The following is a 16,671-nucleotide window of genomic DNA, read 5'->3' as shown; positions in this document are numbered from 1 at the left end:
GGAAATTAATCCAAGAGCAGTTGAAGTAAGCTGCAGTTTTCAGTATGAATGCTCTTCTAAAGGATAAATTATGACCTGAATAATATACTAAGAAGGTAAATCCCCAACAGAGATTTTAATGTAATTTGATGTTTAGTGACATTTCATCTATTCATGGTATTGATGTCACTTTGATCTCTATTGAGAATTAACAAAGTTTTCAAAGACAAAGGTTCGGAGAAAGGTTTCCTGAGTTACTTGCATCATGCTTTTAATTTTAAAAGGACTTAGTGATTGTAGAAGTTTTGTCAGTTGCAAAATGACGGGTCTCCAAAATGTCACCATGAAATGTCTCTCTATGAGTTTTATGGATCAAATGACCAGATGTTGAAATTCTACTTGGTCACTTTCTCTCTTAAAATCCTTTCAGAACTTTCAAAGGTGGCAAATTAACATATAACAGATATTTCCTCAGTGTGCTTCAAGTTTTGGTCATTGTCGGTTAGAAATGCATCTTGGGAAACTTGGAAGTATACTGGGAACAGTCATCACCGTAATCCTCCTAATCACACTAATAGTATCTACTGTAGTTGACATATACTACTTGAGTGCGAGTTCGAACACAGCTATCGTCCCTTCTTGTGTATTACACCCCCTGTCCTGTCAGTATGTGAGTGCAGAGAGGTTAAGTACTTCCTCCTGTTTCCACTCAGGTGTTTCTCAAACCCTGATTACCTTCCCTGCACTGTTTAAGTAATTCTTGGTCACAGTGTTTTTGAGGATGAATCACCTTTAATGTCTACTCCATAGTGACTATTCATATTCCCAATTTCTACAGGGTTGTTTATGTTGTTTTCTCTGGGAGGTCTTGGGTTTGTGCAGTTTTTCTAAATCTCTGCGTTTGGGTCCCGCAACACTTCACATCCCCAAGAAAAGACCATTCATTGAGAGTAAAAGAGAATACTTCCTTCTCTATCGTCATCGCACATTTAGTTTCCTATTTAATGTTGCTCTACTCTTATAATCTGTATTATTTCCGGTTCAACCACTCAAAAGTGTCGTAAGTAACGAATCTCTGTAGTTAGTTGAATGTTCAGTATCATTTCTGGTACAAATGGCCTCATCTTTTGAACGGTTTCCCTGAATTTGATGGTAGTTTGTTCTTAATGGAGGTTTTTGGGTCGGTAAAGGACTGAATTGTCCACGGAAGAGGAAAATATGCTCGCTTGTCCAAATATGGGTAAATATTAACTGAGCAGCAGCAGGAGGAGGCAGACAGGCAGACTCGCTGATTCCAGGCGTTGACTAATGCAGATCTTTACAAAGGCGATAAATAAGTGAGCTGAGAAGGCCGTGCGGGGGCCGTGCGATGCAGACAGCCGCTACCTGTGGAGGTGAAGATGAGCCACAGCTGAGAAAAGGCGGGTGTCAGACTCACCTCGGGGACATTTCTCTTGAACTCCCTGCTCAGCTCCACCAGGTGCTTGTGGGAATGCTCGCTCTCTTCTTGCCGACCCGCCAGCTCAGACGCCACAGAGTTTAGCTCCCTCTGCAAACACATGAAGAAGGAGAAGCATGTGAGAGAAAGAGAGGCAGTCGCCGGATCTTTAGGAAGCCTTGCCAACGCTCGTCCAGGAAAGCTCCAAGTGTACATAAATAAAAATACACTGCTGAATATTAACAATGTAATCCTTCATGATCTCGCAGCAGTAATACTTACAGCCAGCCCCGGCACATAAATAATTAAGCCAAAATAAATCCAATGCCTACAGTGGCAGAGGGCCTTTTAGATAATCAGTATTTGAGATAATCAATACCAGGCAAAGGCTATAGAGCGAGCCGAGTTGGAGGGAGGGGAATCACATGTCATCCGATAAGCTGACAAACACCCTCACAAACACAAAAAAATAAAGGTTCCTCTCAAAATGAAGAGCTGCTCCCTGAGCTGGATTCAAACACAGTGTAATTACCCCGACTGAGTCAGATCTATTCTCAGCCTCTGTTCAATCTCTCTCCCATCGCCCGCACCGATCGCTCCATCGATCACTCACTGATTTCCAATCGCTGGCCTTGCCGCCATCACTTTAACCAAATTACCCTTTACTGCAACACCGGCGCCGAACTCTGTCCACCTCACACAGGTCGGGCACTCACAACCTTTACTCTTAATATAATGACTCCTCACCTGTCCTTTACCACGCCTGTGTTGTTTACATGTGTGCGTGTTGTTTACATATCTGTAGTTATACAAAATGCAAGCCCCGCCCCCGCTCCACCTCTGATCTGCTATCAGGAGCCTGTGTCTGTGCAGCAAAGCCGTTTCAGCACAACCTTATATTCATGCCAGATTCGACTGCATCGCACGCATCCACAAATCCAATATCATCGATCCAGCATCCAATTCCACAGTCTTTCAGGCAATGGGAAAATAAAGGCAGAACACATTCAAAGTCGACCCTTTTCTGCTGTGAGGCTGCAAAACCTTGTATTCACCTGAAGCCAGTAAGGATTTTTAGCCGATTCCATTGAGTACCGAAGCAATGATAGATTAATAGTGATTATTCAACCTTCAAAGTGATTTATTTAAAGTGCTATCAAACCACCACCAGTTTCCAAAACAACAAGTATCCAAAGCCCCACATTATGTTTGTTCATGTCTGATTACGCTCTAGGGAAATTCAAAAAAGTAGAGCTGATGGAGAAGTTGCATAGCAGGCTAGCAGCAGCCTAATTACTGAAATTGGCTAAAAATGTGCTATCCAGCATTGCACAGGCCAATTCCAAGCAGTCTAACATCCAAGCATTGGATTTATATTCTGGAGCGACTTATCTGTGAATGCTTCGAGGGAAATAGTGAATTTATTCAAAAACAACCTATACACCAGTGCGACCTGTAGTCCGAAAAATGCAGTTAATCGTTAATACAGTTCTGATAACAGACAGAAGTTGTAGATTTGGTGAAGATACTGGAATGTATCCATTTGAAATTTGACGAAATGAATAAACGTAAAGTATGAAAGATAAATTAGCTGTTTCAAACGTCACTTTATATTTAACCCAAAGTGGGTGCAAAAAGTGGGGTTACATTTATCTACAAATTTTCAGTACATTTGACCCCTTTTAAGCACTAATGAATGATTGATATCTCAAATTAAATTTGTAGATTCTACGGACAGATTTTTACAATGTATTAGGGAAATAAAAGTGTGTGAAAGCCATATTTTTCCAACTTTTTTGGAGAAAGGGTTTAATAGGAGCGATTTAAAAAAAAAAGTAGGCCATTTAAAGACACAATGATAAATGAGGAATATATGGGTCTTGAAGGCACCACACGCATTCTCACATATGATAATATGATAAAAGCTTTACGGGCTTCAGTAAACTTAAGACAAACCAACGTTCATCTCTTCTTCTGTTTTTATATTATCAGTAATTGATGGTTGATCCTCTCTTGTAGCTCCATGGTTACAATAAAGAAAAGTAAGAGTGAGGGGATTCAATTACCACTCCGGAATTATTCGTGACGGCCGGAAATTAAATTGACTGTGTTTTAATTAATCTGCAGTCTTACTTAAAGGCAATTTAATAAATCATCAAACAAGGCAAATAAATTAGAGAAAATGGGAGAATGAATGTTCTCCAGCCGAGGCCTCGTGGGAGGGTGACATGCTGTCGGTCAAAGGGACGGTGTTAATTGAAGGGCTGCTGGTTCAAGTCCCTGGGCTGCCCATAGGAGGATGAAGTGGAGTGGACTCTGAGGAGAGACGGGAAACTTTGCTGAAGGGTTGGTGTGCTACGTTGGGCAGACAGTTATAGTTTGTGCTGTTGAAAGTATTTGCTTACTTGTCCACATATACAGTTTACCCACATCTATTACCAATATTTACCATTTACACATGACTTTAATCTGGGTCTGTATGTATAGGTTTTGTGTTTCATGTTTGTGTGTTTAATTCTGTGCTTCTTTCTGTTTTGTATTTGTATTGCTGTGTATACAAGTATATCAGAGGCACTTAAATATACCAGGGCACATTAGTGTCAGCGTTAAACGTTTGAATGCAACTTTCAATTTTCATATTTTCAAGAACAAAAACAAAACCAGATAGACAATTCAATGAAAAATGGATTTACTCAGCCAATGCAGAATAATTCATCTTGGAACTTAAACATAGGAGTAAATAAAATAAATAACTAATAATGTTAAAACAAATAAAAAAATAATAAAAATAATTTTAAAAAAGGTGGGTATGGTTATATTGTCGCAAAAATATTGATAAACGGTTGTCATTTATTATCGAATTTTTTTAAGTTTCCCCTTTTTCAGTGTCTAATTTTCTCTACTTTTAAAAAGGACATAAACTTCCTAATCCATTGAGATTGATTGAGACGGAGATTTTTGGTCGTGTTGTTGATGAAACGTGTTTGTTGATGATTTTTAAAAGATGTTCTTATAGATTTTAAGCTGTTCAATGTTTTCTGTTGCACTTTTTGATCATGTAAAGCACATTGAGTTGCCTTGTGTATGAACTGTGCTATACAAATACATTTGCCTTGCCTTAATCCATTGAGTGTTGGAAATTCTGTGGTTATTTGTCTTGTTTAGTTGGGTTAAGTATTGTAACAAAGACCGCATGGTCACGCAGCCAAGGTCGACTGCTTCAACTTTGAATCATTAAAATATACAATTATTTACATTAAGAAAGTTAATCAATCCCTATTAAACATTTACAACATGATATTTAGACGTTTAGTTTGTCAATACTACATATAATTAGGGTAAGCCGATAAAACTAAAATAGATCAGAAATGATAGACCCAGCTAGTGGTTCTCAAACTTTTTGGGCTCAAGTTAACATTTTGCTCAGAATGCTATGAAAAAACAACTATAGAGAGTAATGATGGATAAATGGCTGGTAACCCACATTTTAAATAATCTAATTTTGTAAAAAAAAAAAAAAGGAATGAAACAGATTTATTTTAATAGTTTTTATCGTTTCCGGTCACCTTTCCTTTCCGGTGGAACCAAGACTGACCTTAGTATTTTCAGTTCATGTTCTAATCAAGATCATTTCCACTGTCATTTTACCTAAAATAAACATAAAACCCCATATGTTTCATGCTTTCTCAAGTACCCTCTGTAGTGCCATCGCGTACCCCGAGCGGTACACATACTCCAATTTGGGAAACACTGCTCGACAGAACGTGGAAACATCGGAGGCTCTACACTGGACTCTACAAATAGGATGGAGCTAGATTTAAGGAGCAGACTGACATTAACTCGTACCCATGACAAGGCAGATGTATAATATTTCAGCTATTTGGAGGAAAATCATGTTTCTATACTTCCATCTTAAAATTTTTGACTTTTTGTGTAAAATATTTTCAGTTTGTTGATTAAAACTGAAGACATTATTGTAGCTTTGCTTAGGATACATTTCCAGAGACTCATTTGCTGTCATTGATCCTCTTATTTTAAAGTCACAATCCTCTCAAACTTGAGGAAAGCAGCGTTAATGGGAACCTTGTCCTTCCTGAAAAGGGCTGTGGCTGCTCAGGATAAGAAGATGGACCTCATAAACTCCCGTTAGTCCATCCGGGATGAGCCTCAGTGCAGATTAAAGACTTGGCTTTCTGAAACTCCTCCAGATTCAAACGGCCCCAGAACGGCTAATCTTGCCAGGAGAAAACTCCTGTTGAAGTGACTCGGAGTGGATTTTATAAGTACTTAAGATATAACAGTGCTGTGATTCTCAGGCTGGCGGTAATTCAGTGACCTCGCTGAAAAGCCCGGTTCCCATTTATTGCAGCTCGGCTGATGAGAAAGGAGAATAATACTCGTGCAGCATGCAAGTCAAACAGTGCAGTCATTATGGCGTGGTTATTTTGAAAGCTTCCCCACGGTTTGGAGACCATTAGAGGGGAGGGGAGTCCGTCAAATGAAACCAACGGCCCGTCCTTCTGGAAAGAAGCGAGGCAGAACAGACTGTTTGCTACTTAGGTTGTCTCTCTCACACTGAGACTGGAAGAAACCCTACAGGAGACCCTATTATAGAACAACAAAGTCAACCTACAGAGTTTAACCATATTTAGTGAAGGTTTCTGCTCATTTCAATGAGTAAAGGCCAACTGGTACATTACAAAGGATCATCCTAACTTTAAATTGATTAATTTAGTTGTTAATGCAATATTTTTCTAATAACTTTGAAGAAAATATATCAAAAAAACAATCAAATACTTTTGTCAAAATTCATGTTTTAGTAATAAATGTTGATTTTGGATCAGTTCATTAAATAAACTGGTCCCCTTTCATTTGTTGAGCTTAATTACTGACAAAACATGACAAATATAAAACTGAGCAGCTTCAAGACTTTTCTACTAAATATCAAAAGTGGCTAGAAGTCAGAAGATGACGTGGTTGCGTTGGTGTTTAAGTGTTTTAGAGCCGTAGATAGAGAGCTAACCAATGCAGCGGATGTGGGGCGCACGGGTGAACGACAGGACGCCTGAAAATGCCAATAGGTTTGTTTCTAGTCACTTTCCTTTTTTGAAAAACAAAGACTGGGGGGGGTTTGTGTTTAAGTTGGCAACACTGGTAATAAACTCCTGCATAGTGTTGGTCCTTTAATAATATGTTCTATTGAAGATTTGGAAATATGCATAAATCAAATACACAAGCAAATGGATAGTTTTTGGTCCGGGGGGACAGTTGACCACAGTCATTTTGACGAGTGTAGAACAATTGTTTTCAGTGGACGTGCTCAACGCAAAAGCACTTCCGCTGCGTTTCGTCTCTGCCACGCCCCCGGAGCTGATAGGTTCACACTGTGTTAATTTCCAGCGGGTCTGGTGCGCTGCGTATCTGCTCCGTCACAGCTGCGACAGTCCGGAGCCCTGCGGCAGAGATATGCAGGTCTTCAATTTCTGGCGGACGCAACAACTCAGCACAGAGCAAATACAGTGAAACAGGAAGTTAGTCATTCCATCTATTTCCCTGGTTTTATTAACCACATACAGTAAATGCCAGTCAGTATCTGTACTTGTTTGTGAATATTGCTGCACTTTATTATTGTATATGTCATTGTAATTAACTATTTAAAAAAAAAAAAAAAGTTTATAGCACTTCCTTCAACTGCATTCCTTTAACTTCTCGGTCTCGTGACGTCAACCCGACTGCACCGTGACACACTCAAAGAGCAACCGGTGGGGATTGCCGGGATTGCCGGACTGCGGTGCAAAACCGGATCGGAGCCGTGGCGCAGCGGAGACATATCCATTGGAAACCCCGGGTTACAATAGGAACCTAATATTACCATAGTATCTATTGTTTTAAGTGTTAATGAGATAACATAAGATTAAATTAGATGAGGTAATCACTAATAACTATATAAGCCAATAAAACTGATTGCAGATTAAAAAGCCTTTCTTGCCTTTCTATGAACAATTTTAAGTTTTTAATCTCAGGCTGTATATTGAGAGTAAATTGGAATACAATTTCCCTCTTTAGCATCACTGGTTTTATTATCAACTTTAGATTTTCCCACTGTCCTCCTGTGATGCAACAAAGATCAGAATTTAATCATTCTTTGGTTTGGGTCATGGTTTCCTCATCAGATCTGATCCAATTTAATCTTTAACCAATGGACCTCTAAGATCCTTTATCTCTTTTCATGATGGGTCACCTCCATCCACCATAAAATCCTTTGCACCAACATTAAAGAAGTGCATATAAAAAATCGCTGTGACAAAGAGATGTAGGAGTTGAAACGGGCAGAGTGGAGTTTTCTCTGTAATCTTCTTACAGGTTTTAAAAAGGACCAAATTTCCAGTGTGTGGCAGCTCGGTCAATACAGAGCTCCTGTCATTAAGTCTCTGCCAGTCAAACATCCAGCCATAATTGATGAGTGTCCCCTGGGGAGGGCGGAGCTGTCACTGGGACCAGAGGGCAGGGGGATTTAAAGCGGGTACTGGTGCTGGTGTGCCGGAGTCGATATGTGTGTGGGGAAAGCGATGTTGGTGAAATTTTGACCAAAACACAAAACTAACATAGAAACATGACCTGCTAAACACTGTGAGAGGGAAACAGGCTATGATAAAGAATTAAATTAGTAATACATTTAGTGAACATTTTGAACTTCATGGCAAATATAAAAAAAAAAAAAATCTAATTTTGTTACTTAATCCAAGCAAATATTTACAAAACTATCAAACAAAACAATTCGTTTTGGCATAAAAAATATGATAAAATATATAAAACTTACAAAAAAATACAGCCGTTTGAGAAATGTAGTGAATTATGATTTGTTTGTTTGTTTTTTGGCAGTTTGAGCAGTGGCAATTTCATATTTCCGACATCTTTTGGTTAGCTTAGCATGTTGCGGCTCAGATCATCATAATTCTAGTAAGTTCATTTTGTCTTCTTTTCTGAAAGATATGTTTCGATACATTTTTATCTCCTGACATTTTTCGACTGTCAACTGCCAGTCTTCCTCAGAGGTGATATGTCTTGATGTGTTGACAGTCGAAACATGTCAGGAGATAAAAAAAAATGTCCTGAAAAACATACAGACCATCATCCTTTATTAACAACCCGTAGGGTATCAGACCGATAATTATACCCCATCTCTACTAGAAACTAACAAGAAGACATCCACAATCCCCACCAGATTGGTTGTCTTGAAATGTCATAAATCTAAGAACTTAGATGTATGCATAAGAAAATATTATCACATCAGAATATAAAATTACTAACTATCTTAAACAGTTTCTAAGAAAAAGCTGTCCCCTTTGAAGATATCTTGAACAGAGTCCAAAAAACGGAACAAGGGCAATAACTCCAGAAAAACGCTTCTCATTTTCAAACTCCATCAAGGTATTGATACCCTGAAGCCACACACTGAATTTGGTTTTCGTATCTTAAGAGGTTTCTGAGAAAAGCTGTCCCCTTTAAAGATACCTCGAACAGAGTAAAAAAAACAGAAAAAGGGTCATAACTCCGGAAAACAAAATTGCACGCTTCTCATTTTCAAACTCCACCAAGGTATTGATACCCTGAAGCCACACACCGATATTGGTTATCCTATCTTAAACAGTTTCTGAGAAAAGCTGTCCCGTTTAACTGGGACGGACTGACGGATGGACGCAAACCTATATCCCCTTCACTTTTTGTGGCGGGGGATAATAATCATTTATTGTTTTTATTCTAATTTCTATCAAACACTTAATATTTGTCCATCCCTATTTTAAACTAAGGCTAATTACAGTAGGCACAACTACTGTAAGCAATATCTACAGCTTTTTGCTCTTGAAAAACTTCACACTAAATTCAAAATGAGAGCAAAATGTTGCCCTGAAACAATCGGCGCTGCTGTTAATGTTTCAGCTCACTTTGTGTTGGAGTGCAGTTGACATTGATTCATTAAACCCAGCTCATCTTGATTACGTCTGTAGAGGTAAGCTATTTTCTGGCCTTTCACAAAGACTAGCCACAGTGGAGTATGTTGACAACTGCTTGAAGAAAAAAAAAAAAAAAAAAAAAACCTTACCAAGGTGCTGCAATGAGGTAGACTGAGTCCAAATCACTACAGTGTGCACTGAGCTTGGACAGCACAAATTAAAGAGGGAAGGAAAAAAACACACACAGGGCAGAGGAGGAGAAGAGGGAGGGGATGCAGATGGGGGTATTATTTTTCTTTTTGTATGCCATCTAATTGCAATCATAGGCAGATGTCTGAAAGTGTGACAGCATCAGCAGAATTGCTGCTGAGAGCACAGAATCTTTGTCTAAAAATAATCAGACATTCTCCGCGCTGCTGTTTGTTATAATGGTAATCGATGCTGGAGGCTTTGAATTCCATCAATTTATAGATCCACTCTGTTCTGCCTGGTGACTGTACTGCCTCACAACCCCCACATGCACACACACACACACACACACACACACGTACACAACCTCTCCTTTTGCACAAAAGAGAGCGTGTGCATTCAGCAGCAGCAGCAGCAGCGTTAGCACAGGTCGGCATGATTAAGATAAGTGTGTGCTTTCCTTTCATACATTCCTTATCTGCTCTCCTTCCCTGTGCAGCACCAGGTCGTCCAGAGCTGCCTAGGATTAGCCGCTGCATCTCAGACGCCACATCTGAGAGGGCGGAATGATCAATAAATCAATCTGCTACAATCGATAGGACCCAATCACTGCAGTCTGGGCCAGCCTCGGCATTATTACTGCCTTTCCCTGCAGCCTCTGAAGGGGGAGGGTTAGCATACGTTTGCTAATGTTCATATAAAAGACTGGAAAGCACTGACCTGTTTTAAGCCATTTCTTCCACTTATCAAAAACTAACTACACATAAAAACCTTTCTACTTATTTTAATCTGTTTACTTTGATTTCCCCTCGTATGTTTAGTTCACCACTACTTCAGTTCCACATCTATGACTCAATATGTGAGGCAGACTGATAAATTACTACGGATGATCCTTTTTTAAGAGATTTATTATCTCCCGCCACAAAGTGTGAAGGGGATATAGGTTTGAGTTCCGTCCGTCCGTCCATTCGTACGTCCGTTCTTCCAAGGCTACAGCTTTTCTCAGAAACTTTAAGATAGGATAACCAAATTTGGTGTGTGGCTTCAGGGTATCAATACCTTGATGGAGTTCGAAAATGAGAAGCGTGCAATTTTGTTTTCCGAAGTTATTGCCCTTTTTCGTTTTTTTTTTTTAACTCTGTTCGAGGTATCTTCAAAGTGGACAGCTTTTATCAGAAACCGCTTAAGATACGATAACCAAATTCAGTGTGTGGCTTCAGGGTATCAATACATTGATGGAGTTCGAAAATGAGAAGCGTGCAATTATTTTTTCAGGAGTTATTGCCCTTGTTCCGTTTTTTGGACTCTGTTCGAGGTATCTTCAAAAGGGACAGCTTTTCTTAGAAATCATTTAAGATAGGATAACCAAATTTGGTGTGTGGCTTCAAGGTGTCAATACCATGATGGAGTTCGAAAATTAGAAGTGCGCAAATATTTTTTCCAGAAGTTTTTCCCTTGTGCTGTTTCCTTTACTCTGTTTGATGTATCTTCAAAGGGGACAGCTTTTCCTAAAAATTGTTTAAGATAGTTAGTAATTTTATATTCTGATGTGATAATATTTTCTCATGTATACGTACATCTAGGTTCTTAGATTTAGGACATTTAGGAAAAGGTTGTGAGTTATAATGACAACCAATCTGGCGGGGGACGTTGATGACTATGCCTTCTTGTTTTGTTTATATTTGATATACTATCGTACAGGGTTGGGTTCAATTACATTTTTCAGTTACAATTACATCTTCAATTACCCATGTACAATTACAATTGAATTGTGATTACAGTGACCAGCATTTTTTCCGATTACAATTAAATTACAATTATTTTTTATCCTGAGAAAGTCAATTACTAAAGTTAAAGTTAGTAATAACTAAAGTTAAATTACAATTAATCCCAATTACTGAACCTGAAAAAATAATAATTAAAGTTAACCGTCTTCTTGTGTTAGCTTTCTGTTAGCATCTCTTATGATAATATGTCCTAAATCAGCTGTAAAATACACTAAAAACAAATATAATCTAATTTATTTCCTATCAATTGGTTACCTTGTTAGGTTTCCTAATCTATGAAAATATTGGTATTAATATTTTTGGTGTGCGAGTCTGAGCCTTTTTTGTGTCAGTATAGCCCTAGATTTTATGTATATTTTTAAATGGTAAAATGTGGAATAGGTTGTTATGAAACTTATACATACAGTATGTGTAGAACTGTACATAAAACATGGTTCCACAGTTTACCGTTAAATTACAATTGACATTTTTTATAGAATTTTCATGGCAATTTAAATTATGAAGACAATTATCTGAAGTCGACAGCAACACATTTTTAAAGTTACAACTATGCCATAATTGTAATTAATTATCAATTACGCGATTACAATTATAATTGACCCCAACCCTGCTATCGTTCGCACTTTCACAGTAAGTCCTGAGTTTACATTTTTTCATTTATGTCTTTATGTAGACGGGACAATGCATAATATTAATTAACATTTACATAATAAAATATACATGTAAATACGCCGGAGTTAGCAAGAATAGTAAATTTCATCCATAGTCCACCGTATTAACAATGTTGGTCATTTATTGGTCTGTAACATGCCAAGTACCCCATTTTGTGTGTGTGTGTGTGTGTGTGTGTGTGTTTGTCCAGACAGCGCCCAGCTGGAGGAGCCTATGACCTTGCTGACCTCGCTGTAGGAGCGTGCGCTCCCTCCATCTGTTACCTCACACTGTCTGCTTCACTTTCACTCTCATTCATTGGCTGCACATCTCACCATCACCACCACCACCACCACCAGGTCCAACACATAGAGCTGTGAACTCACACTCACTGTGAGCTATACCACATTTAAGACGGAATGACCCGTTACTGTAACACAGAAGAGGTCAGTGAAACTACTGCGTTCAATGACATCAGAACTCCAACACTGTTATAAATCACGACACATTTGTCCGTTTGTCCTCCAAAAGTGCTTCACTACATACAGTCAGAGGTTTGACCTGTTTTCGACTTTCACGTCCCAAACAAATGGTTTCTACACACTTCTGAGGAGAGAATGTGTTCTTTTACTAAGGTGGAAACAAGAAAATTGTTCTTCTGTGCCATGGCAGTACTAACTTTTAGAGACCGATCCCAACATCTTACGCTCACTTGGTTTAGGAAAATGAAAAGGAAAGGAGGAAAAAAGAAAGGACTGAAGGGTTAAGGAGAAACATTTGTTGTTGCAGGTGAGATGACATGGAAAGGGGAAAAGCACTTATAACAGGCAACTGTGCAGACCCCCTCCCCAACCCAACCCCAAAAATACACAAAAACACAGATTACAAAAATATACAAAATGACAACAAACAAAAACAACAATAAAAATACTGAAAATGACACCACAAACATACAAATTAACAACAGAAATTTTAAAAATGAATCCAAAAATTTACAAATCGACAACAAAAATTCAGATAATTACAGAGAAACACACAAAATAATAAGAACCACACATAATAACTTGGTAAAACACACAAAATTACAATGAAAATGCCAAAATGACTAAAAATACACAGAATTGCAGTAAAAACTCCAAAAAGGCAGAATCATACAAAAAAAATACTAAAAACACACAGCATGACTAAAAAAAAAAGACAACAAACAAAGACAAAAACTCTTTGTTTTCTCCTGTATTAATGATCAGATTGGCCATGTTTATAAATGCTGACGTGAATGTTGGCAATGCAGCCCTCGGATCAGAGATAGTGCCTGTAAATGACTTACACAATTTAGTTCAACTGGTGATCATTATAACTGGTGGCAGAAGCAAGGCTTTAATGATGTCATTCTGTTTACATTTATCTGAACCTCGTGTTCATCACAATACAATAAACACACACTACAGATCACAGGTATTCTTTTTTTGTTATACATCGTAATGCAGATGTAAGAAACCAATCACAACATAACATAAAACATAACAAAAGTCATAAATGCAGCTTGTGGAATTAGTTTTTATGATCTAAGTTCAGTATATTCCTGGTCCAACAGATAGAGGATATTGAGAACAAAGTGTATGAAACAAATGTGACATAGCAAGATGTTTGTGACTGACTTCTTTGCACTAAAAATGATAAAATAGTGCCCAATACTCTTAAAATTGACACCTGGGCTTAATTCCTTCATTTTAATGCTAACGTCAAACTCATGAGTTGCATTGCAGACGTGTGTATGTGGATTGTTGGTGTCCAGCAGAGAAAGCTTGGGAAGCACTGCTGAAAAGTATAGATGGTAACGACTTACCAACCAGGAAAATCACATTTCTTTCTGACACCTCTTTAAACTCCGGACCGCACAGTCTGATAAATCATCCAAATAATTAATCCCCAGTCAGTCAGGCTGTCTGCAAACTGCATGCTAAGTCTTACAAAAGGAAGGAGAGGCGTGCGAGCGTTACAACCGTCACCAAAAGGTGTGACTGTAGTTGTCAGCCATTATTCGTCATAGCCGGCTTCATTTCCACACTTTTTGGCACCTGATGCACCGGAGCACAGCCTCCTTGTCAACACTTCTCTCTCTTTAATTCCAACATGCACACTTGGACACACATGGGAACACACACAGCTTTGGAAATTACCCACAAATGCTCCAGTAAAACACACCGTACTCGCCTCCCTATACGTTTTACACCTCGTCAGTAGTGATTTTTGTAAAGTTCCAATTAGAACAGTGTTGTCATAATCTAACAATGTAGTGACAATTTTGACTTGCCTGGAATATTTACTGACAGAAACATGTTTGCCATCTTGTCAGGCTCATGGGTACTCAAGTAACACAACAGGACATGGAACCTAAGCACAGCGGCACATCACAGCTGGCATTCTATACGGCTCATCTGTATTTAGTAAAGATTTTTACCATTTCCAATGAGCTCAGATGATCCAACCATCAAAGAACAAAATTCTTATAACTTTGTTAAAAACAAGTATTACAGTAGGATATTTTCCTAGGAATTTTTCCTGCATATTTAACTGTTCAAAAATATCAACAAATCATGGTGAATACAACTGAGCTGCTTTCTAGCACTTAGATTCATTATTAATAGTAATAGTCTTTAAAGAACTAGTAACAAGACTAAATGCATTTCCAGAGAAAATTCAAGTGAGAATGGTGTACGCTGACGTATAGAAGAAATTAAAGCAAAAACTGAAACAATTTGAAAGAGAAGTTTGAAAAAAGTTAAGACGTTTATTAAAGTGTAATTTGAAAAAAATAAAAGAAATACATAAGCCAGATAAGCAGGTAAATAACCTCAATCAGACTTGGGCAACTGGTGTGCCATTTCTTATAGAAATAAGAATAAACATCACTAATTCAGGCTTCTGTGCTCAAATAATATTTTCTCCTTGTCAGTACAGATTTAGTACTAAATATACTGTTTTCTATTTCAGTAGAATTACTAGGGACATACCGATAACTTTTTCATTTCCGATATGATACCGCAGCCTTGCGTATCGGCCGATACCGATATTGATCTGATGTCAGCATGAATCATACATACTTATTACCTGTTTCTTCCTTTATTTTTCTTTAATAATAATAAAATAATAATAATTACTTATTTTGTAGTGTGGAATGTTAGAAAAGGCTTGATCAAGTGATGTTACTCAAACAGAGAACAATAGTCAGCAACAGTAGGTATGAGGAAAACTGACCCTTTATTATTAACCAATTGCTTACATCATTTTTAACCTTCAATGTAATAACTACAGTATTCTACAATTGAATAAAATAAAATTTAAAAAATGACTAGATTCGTTTTCAGGCCAATATCGGACCAATATCCGATATCGGATCGGGACACCCCTAAGAATTACAGGTAAACAGTGTTTGTGGTGACGTGTTTGTACATTACAGTACAGTGAGGCTCACACTATCTAGTCTGAAAAAGATACACAATTTCAAATGTCCTCCAGGTAGAAATGTAATATTACAATCTGTGACTGACTGAGCCAAACTCAAGCCAATTACTGAAACAGATCTATCATCATTAGGGCCGGCCATTGTTCTGCTCCTTTCAAACTCTGTAGTTCCAATCAGGGTGTGCATTGTCCTGGTGTGGTACATGCTTGGTGACTAATTACACAGTGCTAGGATTCATTAGCAGACTGATGGCTTGAAACCGGAGCAGTGATACGATAGCCTGATGCGGGTCAAATGTGGGCGTGAATAAATGGAGATCAACGGGGAGGTTTTGGAGAATCCAGAAAATAAGAGTAATTTAAAAAAACTCCCAAAATGAAACTTTCCCTTGACCTGAACCAATGAAGTTCAGGACTAGGGATAGTTTTTGTCAAGATTCTTAGAAATACATGAAACACATGATCAATTGGATAAAATTACCCAGGCTCTCCTAAGACTAATGTTGTCATAAATCATATACTGTAAGTTTCACTCGGACGACTAACTCTTAAATGTCTCTGAGCTGAATTACTGTATGAGATGGAAATGAGATCTTCGACTATAAATTGTGTACTGTGTATCACTGACTACACATGATTCAATGTGTTCATTCTCGTTCATACTCCCCTCGAACAGGCAAAGACAGGCTGATGATTTTAACCCTTTGATTTGTCTTGGTTTCCATTCAGAATGAACTTTGCCATGCTCCAAACTCACAGGGAAACCCTTTCACTTATAAGAGCTGCTGGTTTTTGATTCACTGTAACTAAAATGGTGCAGATTTTCAACAGCAAAAACAACAGAGGGAACGAGTGAAGGTGAAGCAAATCAATAGCTGGGTTTCCATTACAGATTTTTGCAAAATAAAAGTTTTCTAAATGTCGACAAAGCATAATTGCGCTTTGAACGTATTTCCATTGAAGGTTGTCGCCTAGTAACTCCCATGAAATCTCTTCGTTGCAGAAAGACGGACACTCCAAACCTCCTTATAGCATTGCATTCCTTTGTTGTTTCACGTCTAATGTGGCAGTAATAATCTTTTAGTATAATGCTAAGAAATGTCCCGGTCTCTTCTTCCGTCTACACGTACCGTGCCATGTTTACCCGGAGAGAAGTGGTCATGTGACCAGGTACGTCACTTTTATGACGTGTATTAGCGGAAAAAAG

The 16,671-nt window shown here is 38.2% G+C and overlaps 1 protein-coding gene across 2 annotated transcripts in view; it reads right to left on the bottom strand.

Moving 5' to 3' along the window:
- Nucleotides 1–16,671, bottom strand: part of cux2b (cut-like homeobox 2b) — a 168,742-nt gene that overhangs the window by 83,159 nt on the left and 68,912 nt on the right. The window contains exon 2 of one of the 2 annotated variants that reach the window (XM_028458282.1): nt 1,418–1,528. The exons of the other annotated variant lie outside the window; for it this stretch is intronic. Within the exon in view, the coding sequence (XP_028314083.1) occupies nt 1,418–1,528 (111 nt within the window). The remainder of the gene's footprint in view (nt 1–1,417; nt 1,529–16,671) is intronic. 2 annotated transcript variants of the gene reach the window in all.

This window comes from Gouania willdenowi, chromosome 9 (assembly GCF_900634775.1).
Source record: "Gouania willdenowi chromosome 9, fGouWil2.1, whole genome shotgun sequence".
In the NCBI taxonomy this organism is placed as follows: Eukaryota; Metazoa; Chordata; class Actinopteri; order Blenniiformes; family Gobiesocidae; genus Gouania; species Gouania willdenowi.
The sequence above is the reverse complement of the archived record's forward strand: the minus strand, read 5'-3'. Positions and strand labels throughout refer to the sequence as shown.